At 40.8% G+C, this 22,336-nt stretch overlaps 2 protein-coding genes across 8 annotated transcripts in view; one reads left to right on the top strand and one right to left on the bottom strand.

Annotated features, from left to right (window-relative positions):
• The window catches only part of ddx51 (DEAD (Asp-Glu-Ala-Asp) box polypeptide 51), a 16,639-nt gene extending 7,699 nt beyond the window's left edge, over positions 1 to 8,940 (bottom strand). The window contains exons 1-9 of one of the 4 annotated variants that reach the window (XM_041976135.1): positions 8,716 to 8,940; positions 8,222 to 8,550; positions 5,228 to 5,400; positions 4,987 to 5,137; positions 4,767 to 4,912; positions 4,612 to 4,683; positions 4,422 to 4,528; positions 725 to 833; positions 488 to 633 (exon numbers count right to left, since the gene is read on the bottom strand). In XM_041976135.1, the coding sequence (XP_041832069.1) occupies positions 488 to 633; positions 725 to 833; positions 4,422 to 4,528; positions 4,612 to 4,683; positions 4,767 to 4,912; positions 4,987 to 5,137; positions 5,228 to 5,400; positions 8,222 to 8,550; positions 8,716 to 8,738 (1,256 nt within the window). In that variant the 5' untranslated portion in view covers positions 8,739 to 8,940. The remainder of the gene's footprint in view (positions 1 to 487; positions 634 to 724; positions 834 to 4,421; positions 4,529 to 4,611; positions 4,684 to 4,766; positions 4,913 to 4,986; positions 5,138 to 5,227; positions 5,401 to 8,221; positions 8,551 to 8,715) is intronic. The other 3 variants (XM_041976137.1, XM_041976136.1, XM_041976138.1) reach the window with 3 other exon arrangements.
• A 256-nt stretch (positions 8,941 to 9,196) lies between these two features.
• The window catches only part of cenpe (centromere protein E), a 42,310-nt gene continuing 29,170 nt past the window's right edge, over positions 9,197 to 22,336 (top strand). For 3 of the 4 annotated variants that reach the window (XM_041975928.1, XM_041975927.1, XM_041975926.1), the window contains exons 1-24: positions 9,197 to 9,375; positions 9,765 to 9,877; positions 9,981 to 10,070; positions 10,240 to 10,358; positions 10,457 to 10,576; positions 11,350 to 11,431; positions 11,511 to 11,578; positions 11,691 to 11,765; positions 11,888 to 11,939; positions 12,045 to 12,132; positions 12,529 to 12,658; positions 12,957 to 13,076; positions 13,180 to 13,332; positions 13,405 to 13,555; positions 13,639 to 13,735; positions 13,863 to 14,544; positions 14,645 to 14,701; positions 19,460 to 19,627; positions 19,767 to 19,841; positions 20,162 to 20,230; positions 20,551 to 20,682; positions 20,792 to 20,969; positions 21,558 to 21,712; positions 21,810 to 22,103. In XM_041975928.1, coding sequence (XP_041831862.1) covers positions 9,320 to 9,375; positions 9,765 to 9,877; positions 9,981 to 10,070; positions 10,240 to 10,358; positions 10,457 to 10,576; positions 11,350 to 11,431; positions 11,511 to 11,578; positions 11,691 to 11,765; positions 11,888 to 11,939; positions 12,045 to 12,132; positions 12,529 to 12,658; positions 12,957 to 13,076; positions 13,180 to 13,332; positions 13,405 to 13,555; positions 13,639 to 13,735; positions 13,863 to 14,544; positions 14,645 to 14,701; positions 19,460 to 19,627; positions 19,767 to 19,841; positions 20,162 to 20,230; positions 20,551 to 20,682; positions 20,792 to 20,969; positions 21,558 to 21,712; positions 21,810 to 22,103 — 3,324 coding nt within the window. In that variant the 5' untranslated portion in view covers positions 9,197 to 9,319. The remainder of the gene's footprint in view (positions 9,376 to 9,764; positions 9,878 to 9,980; positions 10,071 to 10,239; positions 10,359 to 10,456; positions 10,577 to 11,349; positions 11,432 to 11,510; positions 11,579 to 11,690; positions 11,766 to 11,887; positions 11,940 to 12,044; positions 12,133 to 12,528; positions 12,659 to 12,956; positions 13,077 to 13,179; positions 13,333 to 13,404; positions 13,556 to 13,638; positions 13,736 to 13,862; positions 14,545 to 14,644; positions 14,702 to 19,459; positions 19,628 to 19,766; positions 19,842 to 20,161; positions 20,231 to 20,550; positions 20,683 to 20,791; positions 20,970 to 21,557; positions 21,713 to 21,809; positions 22,104 to 22,336) is intronic. The other variant, XM_041975929.1, reaches the window with a different exon arrangement.

Here is a 22,336-nt window from a genome sequence, read left to right as displayed (position 1 = left end):
CAGTAGAACGTAAACATGACTTCATGAGATTTGGAAATCACTGTATCTGTTATTTACATTTCACACAGAGGCCCAGCTTTTTTGGAACCGGGTTGTAAATAAATCAGAACGACAGTTTTGAAATGCTTAAAGTGGCCATAAGTTGTCCCAATCACTGCTTTTTAGTCGCAGTTTCAGAAAAATATGTGAATGAAAGGAACTTCATTTGAAATCCAGCAGTTTTAATCCACATTTTCCTGTTCCTGCTGCTTGTTTTTAGTGCTTGGATCCATTTGAGTTGAGCTGAGCATTTACATCCCATTAACGCTGTGGTCCACGATGTTTTATCTGAGTGTTAGTCCAGCTCTGAGAAGTTTGATTACATACAATTTTGATCAGACCAACATGTTTACAAGCATTTTATGAGACTGGCTTTGGTCTGACAGACTCAGTTATTAAGTTTGTTTTGGTGTAAAAAGGCTCAGTGAACCCTCCTTTAGACATTTACCTTGCTGCTGTCATGTGTTCTGGCTCTCTTCTCTTGAAGACAGTTCTTGCTTCTGGTCCACCTCCTGTACTAAACACCGCCTTAACTACCTGGTCGAGCCACGACTGGTGCATACTGTCAATCATCCTGTCAGCCTCATCAATAATCTTGGAGATAAGAAAAGTAAAGCTTAAATTAAGGATGACAGACCACGTTTAAACCTGCCATATTTCAGTTATACAGGTTTTAAAAACTCACAAGAAACCTGAGGTGTTGCAGACATAAGCCTGAATTTTTGCTGATGTGATCAACCAGTCGACCTGGAGTGGCCACAACTATGTCTGCTGCACTCCGCCGCACGCCGCCTCTGGAAGGTAAATCATTCAGATAGTTAGTCTTTGTTCCTGTGTGGCATCTTCTGGTCTAAAGGCTTCATTAGGAGAACAGATATGCAGATGTCTAATCCTTAAATAGTCAATACTTTGCAGCTGTGAGCAGATCAGGACTTGGAGTAAGTAAAGTTCAAGTAAAGGTCAATATTTCAGACTTTTCAGTTGCTCTGACGTTTGCATGAAGACTAAAGCCTGAGTAAGAGAGCAGCAGTAAGAGAGCTGATCGGGTCCACCTAACGGGTACTTACACACATCAAGTCAGCGTTGCAGAAACGGCCAAAGGTGCCACTACTCAGCTGATTGTGTTATGCTGGCTTCATGTGTGGAAACACACAGCAAAGCATGACTGAGCCGTCGTTTGGATGAACATGGACGCCTTTTTCCACTGATGAGGTGCAACGGATGCATGAAAAGGCCAAAAATGGACCTTTCCTGCTTCCATTCGAATTAACCGGCTCATTAGGTGCTGCGAATCAAATGTACTTGATTAACTGATCATTATAAATGATTATGTCAGCAGTATTGAAGTCCATTTCTGGTCTTCCTAAAACCATCTGTACACCAGATCTGTTCCCTCAACCACAACACCCCACCATAAAAGTCCAAGCCACCCGAAACTCCCAGATCTGCCTGCTGAATGTAATCCTTAATTATCAAAATTCACTACAACAGATCAACTGATCAGTTTTAGAAGGAGATGGAGGTTATATTCTGACCTCCTGGTTAATACCACCACTGATCAACCTTCAGACACACGGCAGGTTTAGTTTTATCAGATCCGCTCACTCCGTCATCACTGCAGCTTAAATTACGCTGGATGTGTCATTTACTTCACAAACTGTAGAAGATTCAGCATGTAACGAGAGATGAACATTTATCCTATGGTGAACCACTTTCCTCTTTATTCACAACACCATGAGGATGTTCATCCTGGTGAGTTCAGGGACCAGACTGTTCAGGAGTAATTAAAGACCCGTTTGTACATAAAGCTGCTTTTATCATGTGAATCTCACTGTGATTATTTATAACAAAGTTATCACTTTAAAATGAGGACAAACAGGTTTCAGCACACATCTTATGCTTATTGTTTTCATTGTTTTTGTCATTATGTTTTATTTTTCCTCATGTCTTGAACTTTTATGGACATTCATCAATCTAAGAGGAACAATTCTGCAGTCTACGAATACATTTGTGACTGACAGACGATTTTCTTAAAAAACTTATTAAGCACAACTTCAGAGAAATTTAAGAAGATGAGTAAGAAAAAATTGCTGAATGAGGCCCATGATCTTAGGCCTGGTACACACATAGCGATTTTTTAATCTTATGATTTGCATTTTATCGGTCGAGACCTCACACGTGAAGATAAAAAAATCTGTTATGGTCGTACTGTGTGTGGTGGCTCCGAGAATTTAATCACAGAACAACGCACACTTGATGATGCTGTCCAGCAACTCATCTACAATCTAGTCCTCCGAGCCGGACAAACATCGTAACTTAGAAGAAGAACCACAGCAACAACCGGCAAAAAACGTAGAAGAACCATAGCAACAACAGGCAAAAAACGTAGAAGAAGAACCATAGCAACAACAGGCAAAAAACGTAGAAGAAGAACCATAGCAACAACAGGCAAAAAACGTAGAACCATAGCAACAACAGGCAAAAAACGCAGAAGAAGAACCATAGCAACAACAGGCAAAAAACGTAGAAGAACCATAGCAACAACAGGCAAAAAACATAGAAGAACCACAGCAACAACAGGCAAAAAACGTAGAAGAAGAACCATAGCAACAACCAGGGAAAAATGTAGAAGAAGAACCATAGCAACAACAGGCAAAAAACGTAGAAGAAGAACCATAGCAACAACAGGCAAAAAACGTAGAAGAACCATAGCAACAACAGGCAAAAAACATAGAAGAACCATAGCAACAACAGGCAAAAAACGTAGAAGAACCATAGCAACAACAGGCAAAAAACATAGAAGAACCATAGCAACAACAGGCAAAAAACATAGAAGAACCATAGCAAAAACAGGCAAAAAACGTAAAAGAAGAACCATAGCAACAACAGGCAAAAAACGTAGAAGAACCATAGCAACAACCAGGAAAAAATGTAGAAGAACCATAGCAACAACAGGCAAAAAACGTAGAAGAAAAACCATAGCAACAACAGGCAAAAAACATAGAAGAACCACAGCAACAACAGGCAAAAAACGTAGAAGAAGAACCATAGCAACAACCAGGGAAAAAACGTAAAAGAAGAACCATAGCAACAACAGGCAAAAAACATAGAAGAACCATAGCAACAACAGGCAAAAAACGTAGAAGAACCATAGCAACAACCGGCAAAAAATGTAGAAGAAGAACCATAGCAACAACAGGCAAAAAACTAGAAGAAGAACCATAGCAACAACAGGCAAAAAACGTAGAAGAAGAACAATAGCAACATCAGGCAAAAAACGTAGAAGAACCATAGCAACAACCGGCAAAAAACGTGGAAGAAGAACCATAGCAACAACAGTCAAAAAACGTAGAAGAAGAACCATAGCAACAACAGGCAAAAAAACGTAGAAGAAGAACCATAGCAACAACAGGCAAAAAACGTAGAAGAACCATAGCAACAACCGCCAAAAAATGTAGAAGAAGAACCATAGCAACAACCGGCAAAAAATGTAGAAGAACCATAGCAACAACCGGCAAAAAATGTAGAAGAACCATAGCAACAACCGGCAAAAAACATAGAAGAAGAACCATAGCAACAACCGGCAAAAAATGTAGAAGAAGAACCATAGCAACAACCGGCAAAAAATGTAGAAGAACCATAGCAACAACAGGCAAAAAATGTAGAAGAAGAACCATAGCAACAACAGGCAAAAAATGTAGAAGAACCATAGCAACAACCGGCAAAAAATTTGGAAGAAGAACCATAGCAACAACAGTCAAAAAACATAGAAGAAGAACCATAGCAACAACAGGCAAAAAACGTAGAAGAAGAACCATAGCAACAACAGGCAAAAAACGTAGAAGAACCATAGCAACAACAGTCAATAAAAGACATAGTAACAACCGGAAAACAACACACAGCATGGAAGGGGACATAAAGGACGAAGTAATAATGGTGGTCTTGGGATTATTGTTAACAGAAAAAGCCAGAACTGAACAAAATAACAGACTGAAGATGGCGTGAACACGGACTTTATTTACTTCCTTGTTCCCCAGCCACCGTGCTCTCTGATTGGCTTCATTTCGTACCACGTCACCATCCACGCAGTCACAATGCACGAGTCGTCGGTGTTCTTCAGAAATCAGCTCTGAAATATTGAACATGTTCAATATTTCTGACTGTCGGCTACAACCCGTTTAGTGGTGTTAGTGGATTACTGGCACAAATCGGCTCGTAACCTCAGACCAAATGATGATTGGAGGAAATCAGTCAGGAAAATCAGTGTTTGCCGTCCGTGCTCGGGAAGAGGCAAAATCGGGACAAAAACAGCCCATAAATTGTTATGTTGTACCAGGCCTAAGAGAAACGATGGCTGACCGTCACGGATACTAAGTTCTCACCTGGTCTCTGACAGTGAAGCCTGCTCTGCAGCGAAGGACCTCTGACCAGCCAGCATCACCACTTTTAAAGCTGTTCCCTCTGCATATGACGTAAACACTTTGTAAACCTGTACAAGAGCACATGTCAGCAGTCCATTCTAGTTATGTTAGGGTTTAAGTCTTTGTGCAAACAGACTTTAAAGTTTCTGACCTGCTGGGCAAGCTCTTTGGTCGGCAACACAGCCAAAGCCCGGACTTCACATACTACTCGCTCCATTAGTACCTGACAGTACATGTTTACTTTTTACATATTCCACCATGTATACACCTGTAATAGAGCCTGTACTGGCGGAGATGGTATCTCACCTGTATGACAGGTATGACAAATGAAAAAGTCTTGCCACTGCCTGTTGGTGAAGACACACAGATGTCTCTGGGTCTGTAGCCACCTCTGCCAATGAGCAGCCCATGCTGGGCACTTTCCAAGATGGCGGGAATGATCTCTGCTTGCACTGTAGAACGAGCAGAAAAAACCTTGTAAAAACTTTCTGCTCTGGGATCCTTGAAAAACACCAACATTTCTTACCTGGAAAGAAGTGATGAATTCCATTATTCTCCAGGTTTTTGAGCATCTGAGCACAAACTCCTGGGACATCAGAAATGGGAACCAAGTGGCTTTTAATTTCTTTGTGAATCACATTGGGCTCAGCTAGCCACTGCGGCAGGACTCTGTGCACCTACGAAGAAGAAAAATAATAATGGCTGGAGAAATTCTTCTTATTACTGCTGAGCCCTGGACATTTTTTATTAGTTTTACTTCATAGTACCTTCTGAACAGGTTTATTTTCAAATCCTCCAAGAACAGTAAATCCAGCTGAGAGAGAAGTGTCCTCTGAACCTGGTTTTGGTGAGTCTTTTGCTGCCTCTTCAGACTCATTCCCATCTTTGTCCTTCTGACCATCTGTTTTACTCACAGGAAAAACACGATCAGACGACTTACCTGAAATCCAAAGAAAAACAAAATTCTAAGACATTCTGTTAAAAATGGAAAAATGCAGATCACAGAAGCAGCTGTGAGTTACTTTGAAGAAACCAGTTTACTGCAACCCCAATTCCAAAAGCGCTGTGTGAGGATGAGGAAACAACTGGACAGGTGTGACGTTAGGGGAGGTCAGGTAACAAAAGCTATAATCATACATAACTGTGTATGAGTGCTGTGAAGGTTGTTTTCAGTCAGTGTCAGCTGCAGCGAATACTTATCTCTCAGCCTTCGAGCTGCATAACAGGACAGAGTAGAGCAGTCACACACACACACACACCGACACCACACTCCCACACACACACAGACTCCCCCCCCCCCCCACACACACACACACACACAGATTCTTTGCTGAACAGTGGAATAGAACAGCACACACACACATCTACAGCGTCTGAGCCAGACTGCAGCGGTTTCTAGGGTAGAGGGTTGAAGTATCCTGCCTGTTTAGACTCTGCATGTCTCTCTCAGCTCTTGTTTGGCTTCTAGCTAGAGTCTCCAGAGATATCTGCAGGGAATCGCTCATGTAATCTCTCACTTCTAAATAAATGTGTGAACCGTAGCAGGGTCCAGTGATTCTTTTCATTAATGAACTTGGGGAGTCAGACTGATTCCAGCAGTTGCCTCTCTGTGTAAAATCTAATGAAAACGGAACACAATGATTTCCAAATCTCACCAAGCCATATTTTATAGCCACTATTTAATGGAAAATATGAGATGATTTTTAATCTGATGTCAGCAACACATCTGTAAAAAGTTGCATGCATGTTACCTAATTTTTCTTTTTTTTACTTAAGGGAAAACCAAACTGTAATAAATTAATTATGTTCTTGAATAACAACAGTAATGTACCCTAACACACCCCATACAAATCACCCTGACACAGAGGGGACTGGAAGAAGCAAAACAGAAACTAAACAAAATGAAATTTAAGTTTTTTCCTTTTGCATCCTCTCCATTATTCTGTCAAGATTTAAATGAAAGAAGGAACAAATCGAAGCTAACTATGTGTAATCTTTAATGACTACTTGTTTTATTATGTTTTTTTCTAAACTTAAGTTATTTCAAAAGAAAAAAAAAAATAAGGCTAAAATCTGCAGAAAATATGATCCATGCCAATGTTTCTGCCATCAGGTGACATCAGACGCAATATAACAATACAGTGTGTGCAGAATTATTAGGCAAATGAGTATTTTGACCACATCATCCTCTTTATGCATGTTGTTCTACTCCAACCGGTACAGGCTTGAAAGCCTACTACCAGTTAAGCATATCAGGTGATGTGCATCTCTGTAATGAGAAGGGGTGTGGTCTAATGACATCAACACCCTATATCAGGTGTGCATAATTATTAGGCAACTTCCATTCCTTTGGCAAAATGGGTCAGAAGAGAGATTTGACGGACTCTGAAAAGTCAAAAATAGTGAGATGTCTTGCAGAGGGAAGCAGCACTCTTAAAATCGCCAAGCTTTTGAGGCGTGATCATCGAACAATCAAGCGTTTCATTCAAAATAGTCAACAGGGTCGCAAGAAGCGTGTTGAAAAAACAAGGCGCAAAATAACTGCCCATGAACTGAGGAAAATCAAGCGTGAAGCTGCCAAGATGCCATTGGCCACCAGTTTTGCCATATTTCAGAGCTGCAACATCACTGGAGTGCCAAGAAGCACAAGGTGTGCAATACTCAGGGACATGGCCAAGGTAAGGAAGGCTGAAAAACGACCACCACTGAACAAGACACACAAGATAAAACGTCAAGACTGGGCCAAGAAATATCATAAGACTGATTTTTCTAAGGTTTTATGGACTGATGAAATGAGAGTGAGTCTTGATGGGCCAGATGGATGGGCCGTGGCTGGATCAGTACAGGGCAGAGAGCTGCACTCCGACTCAGACGCCAGCAAGGTGGAGGTGGGGTACTGGTATGGGCTGGTATCATCAAAGATGAGCTTGTGGGACCTTTTCGGGTTGAGGATGGAGTCAAGCTCAACTCCCAGTCCTACTGCCAGTTTCTGGAAGACACCTTCTTCAAGCAGTGGTACAGGAAGAAGTCAGCATCGTTCAAGAAAAACATGATTTTCATGCAGGACAATGCTCCATCACACGCATCCAAGTACTCCACTGCGTGGCTGGCCAGAAAAGGTCTAAAAGAAGAAAAAATAATGACATGGCCTCCTTGTTCACCTGATCTTAACCCCATAGAGAACCTGTGGTCCCTCATCAAATGTGAGATCTACAGGGAGGGAAAACAGTACACCTCTCTGAACAGGGTCTGGGAGGCTGTGGTTGCTGCTGCACGCAATGTTGATCGTTAACAGATCAAGACACTGACAGAATCTATGGATGGCAGGCTTTTGAGAGTCCTCGCAAAGAAAGGTGGTTATATTGGTCACTGATTTGTTTGTTTTGTTTTTGAATGCCAGAAATGTATATTTGTAAATTTTGAGTTGTTATATTGGTTTCCCTGGTGAAAATAAATAAGTGAAATGGGTATATATTTGGTTTTTGTTAAGTTGCCTAATAATTATGCACAGTAATAGTCACCTGCACACACAGATATCCTCCTAAGATACTAAAACTAAAAAAGCCCCACTCCAACTTCCAAAAATATTCAGCTTTGATATTTATGAGTCTTTTGTGTTCATTACGAACATAGTTGTTGTTCAATAATAAAATTAATCCTTAAAAATACAACTTGCCTAATAATTCTGCACACCCTGTAAGACAACATGGTGAACATTCATCATATGAAATATATCAGCATATAAAAGTACAGCAGACCACCTGACTGGTCCTTACTTTCTTCATTGGTGCCTTTTTTCTTCTTTTGCTTTTTGACAGGCTCATCATGATTATTAGAGTCAAAATCACAGAAAGTTACTACTTCTGATTTCCTCTTTTTTGGGTGCTGGTAATGCTCTTGACTTTTGTCTTTGACAGTCACTTCTTTCTTTTTGACGTCCTGATTATCAGTTTGTTCTTCATTCAGACATGTTTGCTGTTCAGTCAAACTATGTTTCTGCTTCTGTTTTGCTTTCTGTTGCAGTTTAGCAAGCAAAGCCTGGGACTGAGACAATTTTGAGGTGTTTCCATCCTCCTCCTCACCAAGATACCTGTGAACACCAAAACAAGACTTAAAATCTACTACAGAGTTCAAATGAAAGGAAATAAGTAGAAAGTCCTATCTACATGTTTTACCACCGGAGAAATGTAGAAACACATCATATTCTAAAACACATCAAACATAATCCACTTGAGATCTAAAGGTAAATGCCTACCTGTTTACAAGAAAGAGCGACATATCAGCTTCAAATTAACGTCCCTCCCCTCAACAAATTTACCCCAGATTTGTAGCAAAAATGATTATGAAAGCCGGATGTCACATAATCACGTCCCAAAAAGTCCAAACTTTCTTTTTTAAGTTACATCAAATTTTTGTATTTATTAATTGCTTGAAAAGATAACTTTCTCTCGTGCTCCACGTGAAACATGGCACGGAAATATGACGGGTTGTGGCGAGTCGCGGGTATATTTCGTCACAATTCGGGCCCTGCCCTTCTGGGCGCGACCATCTAGATTATAAAATTGGTTTTTAAATGTAAAGTAAAACCTCGATACTTACAGTGTGAAATCAAATATTAAATACAGATCGTAACCATAACTGTGACACTTTTGTCTTTTCAACACATTGACTCGCTTCACTCTCACCGCGGTGGTTCAGTCCTCATGATGACGTTACCCAATCAGTTTAAACTGGCAGAAATCTGAAAATATGAACCGCCGTTGTGTTTGCGGCTGCTGTTAAGTTAGTCATGTTTTATTATTAACATGTATTAGTTTGTATGGTCTCTTTTTCTTTCGAGCGTTAATACACCACAGAAAATGACGGAGGAGTCAGCGGTTAAAGTCTGTGTTCGGGTGCGTCCACATGTGGAGAGGTACGTTTTTAGTTAGTGAAGCTTCAAAGAAATGCTAACGTTACCGAACGCTAAATGCTAGCAGTGTGTTAGGGTTGACAAACTAATACTTACACGTAATACGATACCTAATACTGTTATGTTTTTGTTTTTATATGTATGAACGTTGTTTGGGAACCCTTAAAATGAAAGTGTGTGTGTGAAGGCAGCGGGTTTGATTAATAACTTATTTTTTATTGTGTCAACTGATAAAGGCCTTTTCACGTTTATTTTCTTTGAGTGTTTGCATTTTTTTAATATAAAATTATAGAAATAATTTATACAAAGCAGCACCGAATTCTTTTGAAGATTTTATCCAAATAGTGTTTTTTTTTAAATAACACTTATATCTTGAAACTGTCTATTTACAGGGAGGAAAGAGGCCTGTTAGAGGACACAGAACCTGTCCAGCTGTATTGGAAAGCTGATAATAAATCAATTCATCAGATTGATGATGGAAATTCCAACAAGAATTTTAGTTTTGGTATGCTTTGCTCCATGTACACATTAAGCAATGTTTTAAGTGAAATTTGTAGGATTGTTGGAATTATTTATGATGTCTCTTCACTTTTTCCTGTTGTTTACAGACCGAGTGTTTTCTGCTGAAGAAACAACCGGTCAGCTGTACCAGACTATTGCAAAGCCTCTGGTTGTTTCAGCTGTTGAGGGATATAATGGTATGTAATGGATTTAGGCAGAGGTGATGTGTTTTTGCATCACACTCACTTGTGTTACATGGCATCCAGGTCCTGTTTTCAATCTCAAGTATATAATCTGTTTTTAAAAAAACCCATTCCAGTTAAGTTGCTGGTGTCAGCTTAAGTTCTGTGGTGTCGTATTTTCAAGGCACTATATTTGCGTATGGGCAGACCTCTTCTGGAAAGACCTTTACCATGATGGGATGTGATCGTATCCCTGGAGTTATTCCTCTGGCTGTTGAAGACGTCTTCCAAACTATTAAAAATGTAAGAATTAAGCAACAGTTTTGAAGAAAGCTGCAGTTTTCTCTTCTTTTGGAGTGGCCATTGTTAATCCTAACAATTTCTTTACTTTTATATCCAAGTTTCCAAATAAAGAATTCCTTCTCAGAGTCTCCTACATGGAAATCTACAACGAGACTGTTACTGATCTGCTTGTCGATAGCTGGAAGAGAAAGCCCTTGGAAGTGCGAGAAACGATCAATGTAAGTCAGCCAGGTTTTGTGGTAAATGGTTAATTTCTTAAACAAGTTACGTCACTTGTCACATCTTTACAGGCTTGTTATTAAAGTGATGAGTTCTGCAATGTCGGCTTGATGTGTGAATGCGCACACACAAGGTGGGCTTGTTTCATCCATTAGTGCCTCCCTGTTGCATCTCTGTACACTTTGTCACCAGATGACTGCAGCCCAAGAAAGTTGCTTTGTCAGTGTCTGGAGCAAATAGACACCTGGATGAAGGAGAATTTTCTACAGTTAAATGAAGACAAAACAGAGATTATTCTGTTTGATAGCAAAGAGAAGAGGGTCAGCATTGGTAAACACCTGGACACTCGGTCTCTTAAAATCATGGACCCAGTTCGTAGTCTTGGGAGAATTGCTGACTCGGATCTGACTTTCAACAGCCACATCAGAGCTGCCACTTCTGTGCACCATCTGTGATGCTTTTCATATTTTATGTAAAGCACTTTAAATTGTCTTTTCATGCAGTGTGCTGTACAAATACATTTGCTTTGCCTTGTATGTTTACATTTGACAAGATTCTAAACAAAGAGGTATCAGTCAAGACTTAAAGCACATGCATTTATTACAGTACAGGTTAGCAGTGGTTAAAAGCATTACACCTAACCTGTAAACATGCTAACTTTTATGCCTTTACCAGTCTTTTTTTTATCTCGTTTTAATCCAGGGAGCTTTAAATGTCCTGACCTGTTTTCTTTTACACAGTTATAATGGTTGAGTTTGTGTTGATTACTCAGAAAAATATCTACGTGGCTGATCTGACTGAAGAGCTGGTCACCTCTCCTGCTCAGGCTCTGGCCTGGATCCGGAAAGGAGAAAGTAAGGCCGGCTACTACTTGAGAGAAATTCTTACCTGGTGTTCACTGCTGACTGTAAGTAATAACCATATACTTTGCAGAGAACCGCCATTATGGAAAAACAAAAATGAACCAGCGCAGCAGCCGCTCACACACTATATTTCGTATGGTACGCTACCCCCCCCCCCCCACACACACACACACACACACACACACACACACACCTTACATTTAATGAGAAAGTGTGTCCAACTTTTTAACTGATACTGTAATTTCTCCAGATTCTTGAAAGCTTAGAGAAAAGCGACCCAACATCGGGAGAAAATGCTGACGGAGCCATCATTGTGTCTCATCTAGTGAGTCACAGCGATCTTTTTATTGGCTTGTTTCCTCTCGTTGTGCTAACTGTAAAATTCTACCTTGCAGCTTTTTTCTTTTTCCATTATAATTAATTGACATCTGTATGTTTGTTTTGTAGAATTTAGTAGATCTGGCTGGATCTGAGAGAGCAAGCCAAACAGGAGCTGAAGGTAAAGTAGAAATGAATTTGTTTTGGTTGTTAAATCAAGGCAAGGCTGCACCCTGGCTGGAGTTTTAGTGAGTACACTACAGAGTTTATCATCTTTTCTTTCTAGGTGCGCGTTTCAAAGAAGGCTGCAATATCAATCGCAGTTTGTTCATACTTGGTCAGGTGATCAAGAAACTAACTGATGAAAGCCAGAAGTGAGTAAACGATATTAATTCTGTTTTTAAAGGGATATCCTGTTTTTTGTTTTTATTTATCTCTTTCCTGCTTTCTGTGAAGTACTTGTGTGTAGTAAATGTATTAAAGCAACAACTTCCATCCATTTTCTGGTCTAAAGGAGGTGAGATACCTCATCCCACAGTTGACAGACATTTGTACATATGTTGTCACAAGCACATTTATATGTTATTTAGATGAGAAGCAAACCATCTTTAAATAATACATGTAAACCCCAAAAAAGTCCGGTTTTAAACAGCTGTTATAAATACTATTATTTATGTGTATCTGATGTTAGTGATGAGGCTGAGTCATGTTCCTTGTTGATTCAAATGGCAGCTTCTTTTAGATTTCCCAGAATATTCTTTTCTTTTTAGGGGTTTCATAAACTACAGGGACAGCAAGCTAACCCGCATCCTGCAGAATTCCTTGGGCGGGAACGCCAAGACCCTCATCATCTGCACCATCACTCCCTCCACTCTGGATGAAACACTCAGCACACTGCAGGTTTCTGAGAACATCTTCTTCCCACCAACTCTGCTTTGGCTTTTCACGTTTATTATTTACTCACACGGGATTTTAGACGGTTTTCTTCTTTCTGAAACAAAATGGTTTTTGTGGGTTTTTTGAAAAAGATATTTATTAACTTTTCCAGTCTTATTTTTTTTATTTATTCATTAAGTCTTCATTTATTCATTCAATTTTTAATTTATCAGTTTTATTTTAATTAATGTATTTTTTGTGTTGGAGTAAAATTTACATAAGGATTAAGAATCTAAACTGTTCACACAGTGTCTGTTTTTAGTTTGCCAGCACTGCAAAGAAAATGAAGAATGACCCACATGTGACGGAGGTGTCCGATGACGGCGCTTTGCTCAAACGCTATCGCAATGAAATTGAAGACCTAAAGCGACGACTTCATGAGGCGAGTGGCATCGTTTTAATATCTTCAGCCATGTTCTGTTTGGCCTGTTTGTGTTTCATTCAAGCAGAGTTTGGTCTGACCTATCACTGATCCTCTCCTGCAGGTCTCTTCAGTCACACAGACCACGGCTACAGAAAAGGAGGTTCTCTCCCAGCTGCTCCAAGAAAAAGATCAGCTCCAGAGGGAACAAGAAGACAGGATCAGGAACCTGACCAAACTGCTTGTCACTGGCTCAAACCTGGTCCCTGTGCAAAAGGTAGTCATGATGGGAATGAAGTGGTTGGAGAACGTCTGTCAGACTTATAACGGGCCTTGTTTTTGTTTTTAGATGCCTAAGCGCAGGGTTACGTGGGGAGGAAAGATTCTCAGACGTGCCTGTCCATCAACCTGTGACGATGACATGTCTGACCTCAGTTTTGTAGATCCTTTCAGTCTAAGGAGGAAAGCAAACAGCTCCTGTTTGATGGAGCAGACCGGAGGTAACAAAAGGAAAACTAATGTATTTATAATTTAATTTTACACATATTAGTTTTTTTAAAAAAATGCTTATATATTTGAACAGATGAGTATTTTGACTCCCACTGGGTGATTTCTGAGGAGCCATCCGATGACATGGAGATGAGTCAGAGCTCTGTGACAGTTCGAAGTTTTGGAGACAGGTGAGTTTCTAAATCTGTCCTGGACAGCTGGTTTTAATATAATGTATGAAACTTTTTTCAGAGTCAACTTTATAAAAGTGAACATTCAGATCTTGTCATGATTTATATCGGTTCTTCTTCAACCCAGTTCCAGAGACTTCCTGTCCCCTGAAAGAATGTGTGAGCTTTCACAGAAGGTGTCCAAACTGGAGTTACAGCTCGAGATGGACAGCCAACAGAAGGAGGAGGCCATGAAAAATGTAGAAGCATTAGATGGTAAAGTGGCAGAGCTGCAGCTGAAGCTTCAAACAGAAGCTCAGGAGAAGCTGGAGGCCTCGATGAAAGCACAGATAACAGAACAGAAGGTAGCAGAACTGGAGATGCTGCTGCAAACTGAAGCTCAGGAGAAGCTGGAGGTCTCGATGAAAGCACAGATAACAGAACAGAAGGTAGCAGAACTGGAGATGCTGCTGCAAACTGAAGCTCAGGAGAAGCTGGAGGTCTCGATGAAAGCACAGATAACAGAACAGAAGGTAGCGGAACTGGAGATGCTGCTGCAAACTGAAGCTCAGGAGAAGCTGGAGGTCTCGATGAAAGCACAGATAACAGAACAGAAGGTAGCAGAACTGGAGATGCTGCTGCAAACTGAAGCTCAGGAGAAGCTGGAGGTCTCGATGAAAGCACAGATAACAGAACAGAAGGTAGCAGAGCTGGAGATGCTGCTGCAAACTGAAGCTCAGGAGAAGCCGGATACCATTAAGAGGCTGGAATCCCGAGTAGCTGGCCTGGAGAGACAGCTGGAAGAACAGAGTTGCAGTGAAACTGAACAGGTAAGCTGCTTTCTGGCCTCAGTATGAGAAAATGCATGTGTTTGGTTGTGTGTTTAACAATGATTAAATTGTGTAAATGTGTTTTTGTTTTTTTTTCTAGATCAGGAGAGAGTTTGCAGAGACCATTCAGCTGTGTGAAACGTTGGCTTCAGAGAAGGTAATGATGGGGTCCTTGCTGCAACTTTAACCATTTCCACTTTAATGATTTAGAGAGTCTGTTTGGTAAATGGACTGTACTTATATTGCGCTTTTCTCAAAGTGCTTTACACTGCATGTCACATTCATCCATTCTCACACACTCATACCCCAATAGACACATGAGGGGATAATGCAGGGTTCAGAGTCTGGTGATGAGTTTCTTCTGGTCTTTCTGGGAGACTAAACTTTTAATTCTGTTGATGTTTCTGAGCTGGTAAAAAGCTTCTTAGTGAAGCTTTGATGTGGCTGCTGACAGTCAGGTCTGAGTCTGTCAACACTCCAAGGTTACCAACTTGATCAGAGCCCGAGTCTCCAGGTGTTTACCAATGCTAACCCTCTTCTTTTTGCTACCAAACATAATAATCTGTTTTGTCTTCATTGTGTAAAATTCTTTAAGGTAGATCATCTGTGAAACTCAGGCTCTAAAAGATAACAATGATTGTCTTCTGTAATAATTTGGTCCTGCCAGAATAAGTGGAACAAAAAGAGAATCAGACCCTGAGGAACCCCACATGACACAACATTTGCCTCAAACATCATTTGATTCATAGAAACACTTAAAAGGTCTCTTATTTAGATGAGATGCAAACCATTATTAAATAATACATGTAAACGCTAAACAAGTCTTGTTTATCGTGGCTCTGGTCAACAGTTTCAAAGGCAGAAGAAAGCTCTAATAAAACCAAGACTCTGCTCTCCCTTCAGCCACCATCAGAATGTCTCTGGAAACCTGAATGAAAGCAATTTCACTGGAGGGCTATTTGCTGAACATAAACTGGAAAGGTCCATAATAGAGCTGCAGCTATCGATAATTTTACTAATCACTGTTTCCCTGATCCAACACACCTGACTGAAATGAATGGGTTATTGTGAAGAAGTTGACGAGAAAGCTGTTGGATCCATTTGATTTCATTCAGATGTGTTGGAGCAAGGAAATAACAAAAGCCTGCAGGATAGCGGCCCTTGAGGACCGGAGTTTGACACCCCTGAAGTAGAGGTTGCTGGGATGCAAAGGAAAGCCTTTGCCAGCTTTGCCGGTGTAGGATTGCGTGCTGCATTGGCCTTCCACCATGACAGTGGACTCTCCTTCCTAGAAAAAGCATGCTCTCCAAAGTACATCGATACCTCTTTCTGAACAGCTCCGCTCAACTGCTGCTCTTCGTCTTCTTCATCACTGGTACTGGACTCTCGCCCCAGTATATTTTCAATAAATGAACCAGCACTCCTAACTTCATTATTTTCACTATTCTGCCTTGTTTTAGTTTTGACTGTTAGTGCCATGATCTGCACTGTTGTGCACCTTGAAAACATCATCAGGAGAAAGAATTTTCAGTGTAATAAACCTTGGATCTAAAGCAGCAGCAAGTAGGACAATGTTTGGGGATTCAGGTTTCCATCTTGCTGTGATTTGCTCCATCGCATTAGATTGGTACGACTGGACTGGTGCAGCCTCAAACGTTGGGGTCCGAATGGATTTTTTGAGGCTTTGGATGAGCTGTTGCAGTGCAGAGAGGGTAACATATTCTTGCCCACTTAAGAATACTGTTGCACCCTCAAACAGGCCTGGTTTAGCTCCTCAGCTATATTCCACTGCTCTGGCTTGAGGTCAAGGTAGTGTTCTCCTCTTGGTGTAACTGGTGGATCAGATATTACAGCAGTCGCTGGCCATCTCCACTCCGCTAGCCTGGACAGCATGTGGAAAGTGCTGTTCCAGCAGGTGCTTACGTCTTGCATAAGCATGTGTGGTGGTGTACCCATCTGCTGCAGCTTGCTCTTTAGTTTGGTGGAGGACAGCTCACTTTTCTTAAAATGTTCAATAAGGCATCTTGCAGAAGCCACACATTTAGAAATAGCCTGATTTTTATTTAAAGCACCTTGGACAACTAAGTTCAGAGTGTGCACACCGCACTGATGCCCATCCTTGCTTCTCGGCCACAGTTTTCATTGCATTGCACCGTTGTCATGAACAGTTTCTGTGCTGGAATGTCAAACTTTGCAATAATATCTTCCAGCCACTCTGCAATATTTGCAGCTGTGTGTCTCTAGAAGAGGCATGGTTGTCAGGCTGTGAGACTCCATTTTCCAGTCCTCCCCGATAAAGTGGCATGTCACCCTCTGTGGCAACACCATCCATCATTTTGGTGAAGTAGGTTCTGGAAGGAAGTTGATAGTAGAAATCATTTTTTGGAATCCTTCATCTTCTACCAGAGGGAGTGGACGTATGTCTGATCATGTTTAAGGGTTAGGGTGTAGGGCGTAGGCTACGCTAATTCACTTACAATAAACACACTGCACTGTGTTTTTCTCTCGGTTCAGTGTGTAGTGGTCCCATACTTTAGACAGTTTCTGTGTCTTTGGTTGCGGTGTTTCATCTTTACGCTCCTCAGTTTTTTCCTTTCTGTCGGCCATCTTGTCCTTGTTTTCGCAACGTTAGCAGCTAGCTAGCTCGCAGCTATGCCGGGTGGTGTAACAGAAATCCCTATCCGGGCGGAATGTCGCTGTTAGAGGGGGGTTTGTTTGGAAGAAAAAAGCTTCTGGGCGGATGTGCGGAATATTCATAATGTATTTCACGATTACTCAAGGCAGATAATTTGCCTCGAGGATTTTTAGTAATCAAATTACTCAAATTATTCGAGGAATCGTGTCAGCCCTGGTCCATTACGTTGTTGTTCTCCAAGAAAACAAGCTCTGCTTTTGTTTTATTTTTCCTGTTAAATTTTTTTTACTTAAAATTAATTTGGAATTTAAACAAATTAATAATAAAAAAATTTTTTTACCCTCTTTGGTACGCATTATGATGGCAGTGAGGGAAAAATATTTGGAGTGTTTTTATGTCTCAAAATGGATAATATTTTTTCAGATTCTGTTTTTTAATTTTTATTTTTTGAGGTTTTTGGGGTTTGTTGCCTGTAGGCAACATTGTACCATAATGGTGTATAAGTGAAAAACAAAGTCTGTGGAGAAACTGCACCCTGCAAGCCAATTAGGGTGTAAAGTGCTGATACAATGGATTTTCTTCTTCTCGAGAATCATCTGGAGATGCACACTGGTGAACCAGTTATCAATAAGAGCTTGTTGGTTGGCTGGGATAATGCTCGCAAGTCACAAGGTTGCCACTTGCCCCGATATCTGGCATGCCATTTATTGGAGATTGGGCCAGTGTGGATCTCAAAATTCTAAGCAATCTTTTTACTGGATTGTACTGCTTCGCTATTTTTCCCTCTAAATGGCACAATTTGCCCGTCCACGCAGAGCTTCTCGTTTATTGGAATGGCTTTGAAGCGTTCCAGGAGTGATCACCTTAAAGTCTGTCATGGCCAGGCTCCCTGAGACGAATTTGCTCTGTATTCTCTGAAGTGGATGTAATATTTTATTTGCTCCCAGTGATGCATTGACATGACATTGAACACACACTCAACCCTAGTGAATGAATTCCAGTACATCCAGGATCCTGGCAGCCCATAGATGGACATAAAAGAACAGATGCCAGTGAACGGCTCCATTTCGTGGCAGATAACATTCAGTGGTTGTGTGGATCAGACTGGACAGCATGTAGATTGGTTTGCTCAACCATGTGTTCAATGGAGCGGTGGGTTAAAAGATCATCCATGAAGAATTTTATGGGAGTCACTTCTGTTGCTTTCGGGAGGCTACCTTTCCATTGTTGGACTGAAAGGATGTTCCTGCACTTTTTCCACTCCAGATAATATAAGCTTCTATAGTAATGAAACATAAATAATATACTGTTGCCTCAGGGCAACAGCTGCATTTTAACAAGTTTTCAGTATTAAATTAATAAATAAGTTGCATCAAACTATCAAAACTTAATGGTTACTCACCTATTAGTGTTAAGATATTTTGTCCAGGCGGAAAAGGGCCGGGAAATAATGTTTGGACAGTCTTTCTTTGCAGCAAGATAGCAGAGCTGTCTCCTTAAAAAAAGGTCGCCAAAAAGGGTTTCAAAGTGGCTTGAAGTAGATCATGTGACAAATTACAGCACTGCTATTGGTTCCCTATGGTTTTCCCTCTTTTTTTCAAAGTATTGCATGATTTAAAGGGATGCGTTGTGGCGACATGACAAGGAAAGAATGGGTTTGTTGCCTGAGGGCAACAAGGAACCATAGAGGGTTAAAATGTAAATTTTCAGTTCTTCTAATTGTTAACCACTTTGTGCCCCTGAGCAAGACCCTTAAACCCCAAATGCTCCCAAGCACTGTAATATAGCAGCCCACAGCTCCTAGTGCAACTAGGAGAGGTAAAATGCAGAGAGAATTTTCCAGTAAATAAATATATAATAATAATTTAGTTCTTGGCCTGTGGATGGATCCAGATGTGGTTTCTTTTGAACTGGTTCAGCTGCAGCTTATTTAAAGATGTGAACTCTGCCTGTATGACGAGGTAGTAATTATGTCAACAATTCCAAGACCACAAATATTAAACACTGATAAATAAGTAGGAAGGACATCAAAGTGGCTTGAAACCAGTTTCATACGGAGCAACAGAGGATCAGGGATCAGAAGTAAGCTAATTACAAACATGATACAGAGACATGCTGGACCTGATGGCATTAGTCGTGGAAAAACTCGTTACATTTAGACTTTGCACACTGGTGCATGAAAATATCAGGAGAGATGATATTCTGTATGTGAATATGGAATAAAAAATGTCCATGCATGTGTTTAATGCTGCTAAAACATGCCAATTGTGCATTTTACAGGAGATTGTGGTTGCTGAACGAGACTATCTGAAACAGGAGCTGGGGATGTTCATAGAGCAAACTAAGAATTTAGAGCAAGAGAAGTCTGCTTTGTCACAGGAACTGAAGGAGAGAAGGGATTTAGATGAGTTCAAATCTCTGGAGGAAGAGTTTGCAAAGGAGCATGAGGTAAAGTTTATAAAGTTTATTATTGTTTGGTTAGCTGAATCGGGTAATACATTTTTTACTAGAAATAATTTAATTCTCATTCTGCTTTGATTTAGCCTTGTTTTTCTTTTTTTTTATTGAGACATTTTTCTTCCCCCAGAGCGAGTTAAAAAATGAAATCTCTAACCTAAGGAAGGCTCATGAATCGTCTGAGCTCCGTTGCCAGGAGTTTCAGGTAAGAAGACCTGCTGAAGAAGCACTTGTTCTGTTTCTTAAACTGAAAAGGAAACTTATTTTACTATAACTTGATCAAATTTAAGTTGAATTTTAAGTTCATCTGGGCCTACTGGGCAGTGTGTGTGTGTTGGGCCAGCAATTACTAATCATAACAAATCGGCTCCGGGGCCAAAGATGGCCGCAAGGAGACAAAAAAAAATTATTTGCAATAATTTTACACAAAAAAGACATTTCAATCCACTGTATGTAGTATTATTGATGATTGTGATTAAGTGTTTTAACTAAATGTTCCTGATCTATGTAACACTTGTAATTCAGAGCAAAGTGGAAACTCTGTCTGAAGAGCTAAAGAAGAAAACTGAACTTGCAGAGGAACTTCAGAGGATGGTACGTCTCATGGTTCTTTCCGAGTCTTCTCAACATGGCTGCTTTTAAAGGACAAGGTTTTTACTGATGACACTGGGACACCTGGCGTAGGAGATGGACGATAGCCTACCAGATTTTACCCTATAAATATACCATTAGTTTATGGTACTTTTTCATCCGTGCCAGGGATACTTTGATATGAAAATTTTGAAATGTGATGCATCCAAACACAAATTGTAAATCAACATTTCCAACCAGGACAGAAATAAAGAACATTATTATAGTTTCCAGGTAGCAGTAATCAGCTGTCAGGTCTGTTGTTTCACGCTCCTTTCTTATAGAGTGGTAAAGACTTGGTACAAGAGTTGGCAATGCTTCATCGCTCTCTGGAAGATGCCGAAGGAGTCAGCAGAGACACAAAGAAGGAATGGGCAGTCCTCCGTAGCCAGAACAATGACTTGGAGGAGATGAATGCAAGTAGCTTTAAGAAGCGCACCGTGCTGATCAGAAGCAAGCTTGTGTCCTACTTCAGATTTTTGGTGTGATAACGAGACTTTTTATTTTATTTTATCTTCTCTTTAGGTCGCCCTCACTGCCAACCTTGAAAAGGTTCAGGCTGAGATGACCAGCCTGCTTTCTCAACTTGAAATAGAGAAATATCGCTACAGAAAGATGGAAACAGATCTGCAAAAGGAGCTGAATATCGCATTTCACGAGAACACCAAGCTCACCTCTCTGCTGGATGGCAAAGTTCCTCAAAGTAATTTCCAATCCAGATGTTTCTATAGCACATAAGGGCTGGGAAATACTTGCTGTTAGCTACGCGTCCTCATACCTATCACGGCTTCCACACGTTTTTTGCGTTTGTTTGGCGTGTAGGCTGCTTGCATTGACGCGAGGTAACGTGTCATGTGCACGAGTTGCAGTATTGACAAACGCTAGAGGCACTCATGTGAACAAGAGCATGAACACGACCGGTCAGAGGTAAACACAATGCTGGATAGTTTAAACAACCATCTGTTGGACCTCGTCTGCAACCACCAGCATTTGTAGATCTTTTTCCTACCCGTTGTATATCTTACCTGAACAGCTGAGGTTGATGCCTCAGAAATAGAATGTGACTGATAGATTGACAGGGTTAGGGTGCTGTGTACTGCCCCTAGTGGTGACCTCCAGTTCTCAGCGTTTATGTTGCGCCGCTCCCCCGTCATTTGCTGCAAGTATATGCACAAACGTAGCGGAACATTGACGTGTGTGCTTGCATTCATAGCAGGTGTATCCCAGCCCTACATGAAGGCTTTCAGCTTGTAAAATCAGAAGCAAGTTGTAAGTATTTCTCTCTCACCAGATCTGACAGACAGCGTGAAACTTGAGAGAACGGTAGCCAGCCTGAGTCAAGAGCTGAAAACGTCTCAAGAAGCAGAGGAAGCGCTCAGAGCTCAGCTGGAGGAGCTCAAATCACTTCAGACTCAGCCAGATAAGGTGCACAGCTTAACAAAACAAGTGAGTCTTAGAAATGTCCGATGGGTTCTGTCAGTAAGAGAAGGAAAAAATCTTCCAGTAGTCAGATGTTATCATATGATTCTTGTATCTGTTTCAGATATGTGACGTAACAGAGAAGCTTGAAGCTGTTAAAAGTCAGAGAGACAGTCTGCTTTCAGCTCAGTCTCAGTGTCAACTGGAGGCTCAGCGGCTCAGAGACGTGCTGCAGACATCTCAGGATGAGATTCTGAAAATACAAGCAAAACTTTCTGCCTCGTGTCAGCGGGAGGAGGAGATTAGCCAGCGGTTTGCTGATGCTTCCCAGCAGCTGGATTTGCTTCGCTCAGACCTGCAGCAATCTGACGCAGAGAGGAGACGGTTCACGGCTTTGCTTGAAGAGAGAGACAAGAAGGTGGGCTCAAATGACTGGATTCTCTTATTTCAGTATTTCTCAGGACTCACCTATGTTTCTGTCCTCTTGTGGCTGAAATTAGGGGTGCACCAATACCAGTATCAGTCTTATACTATATGAATGTACTTGGACTTTACAACCTGATACTAATGTGAAAAAATTAACAAGTTAATGCGATGAGATTTTTTTATCATTGCATGTCCAGAAACAAAGTTGTTACTGAGGTGCCATGT

The sequence above is a fragment of the Melanotaenia boesemani genome, chromosome 22 (genome assembly GCF_017639745.1).
Source record: "Melanotaenia boesemani isolate fMelBoe1 chromosome 22, fMelBoe1.pri, whole genome shotgun sequence".
In the NCBI taxonomy this organism is placed as follows: Eukaryota; Metazoa; Chordata; class Actinopteri; order Atheriniformes; family Melanotaeniidae; genus Melanotaenia; species Melanotaenia boesemani.
Note: the sequence above shows the minus strand (reverse complement) of the source record. Positions and strands in the feature narration are given on the sequence as shown.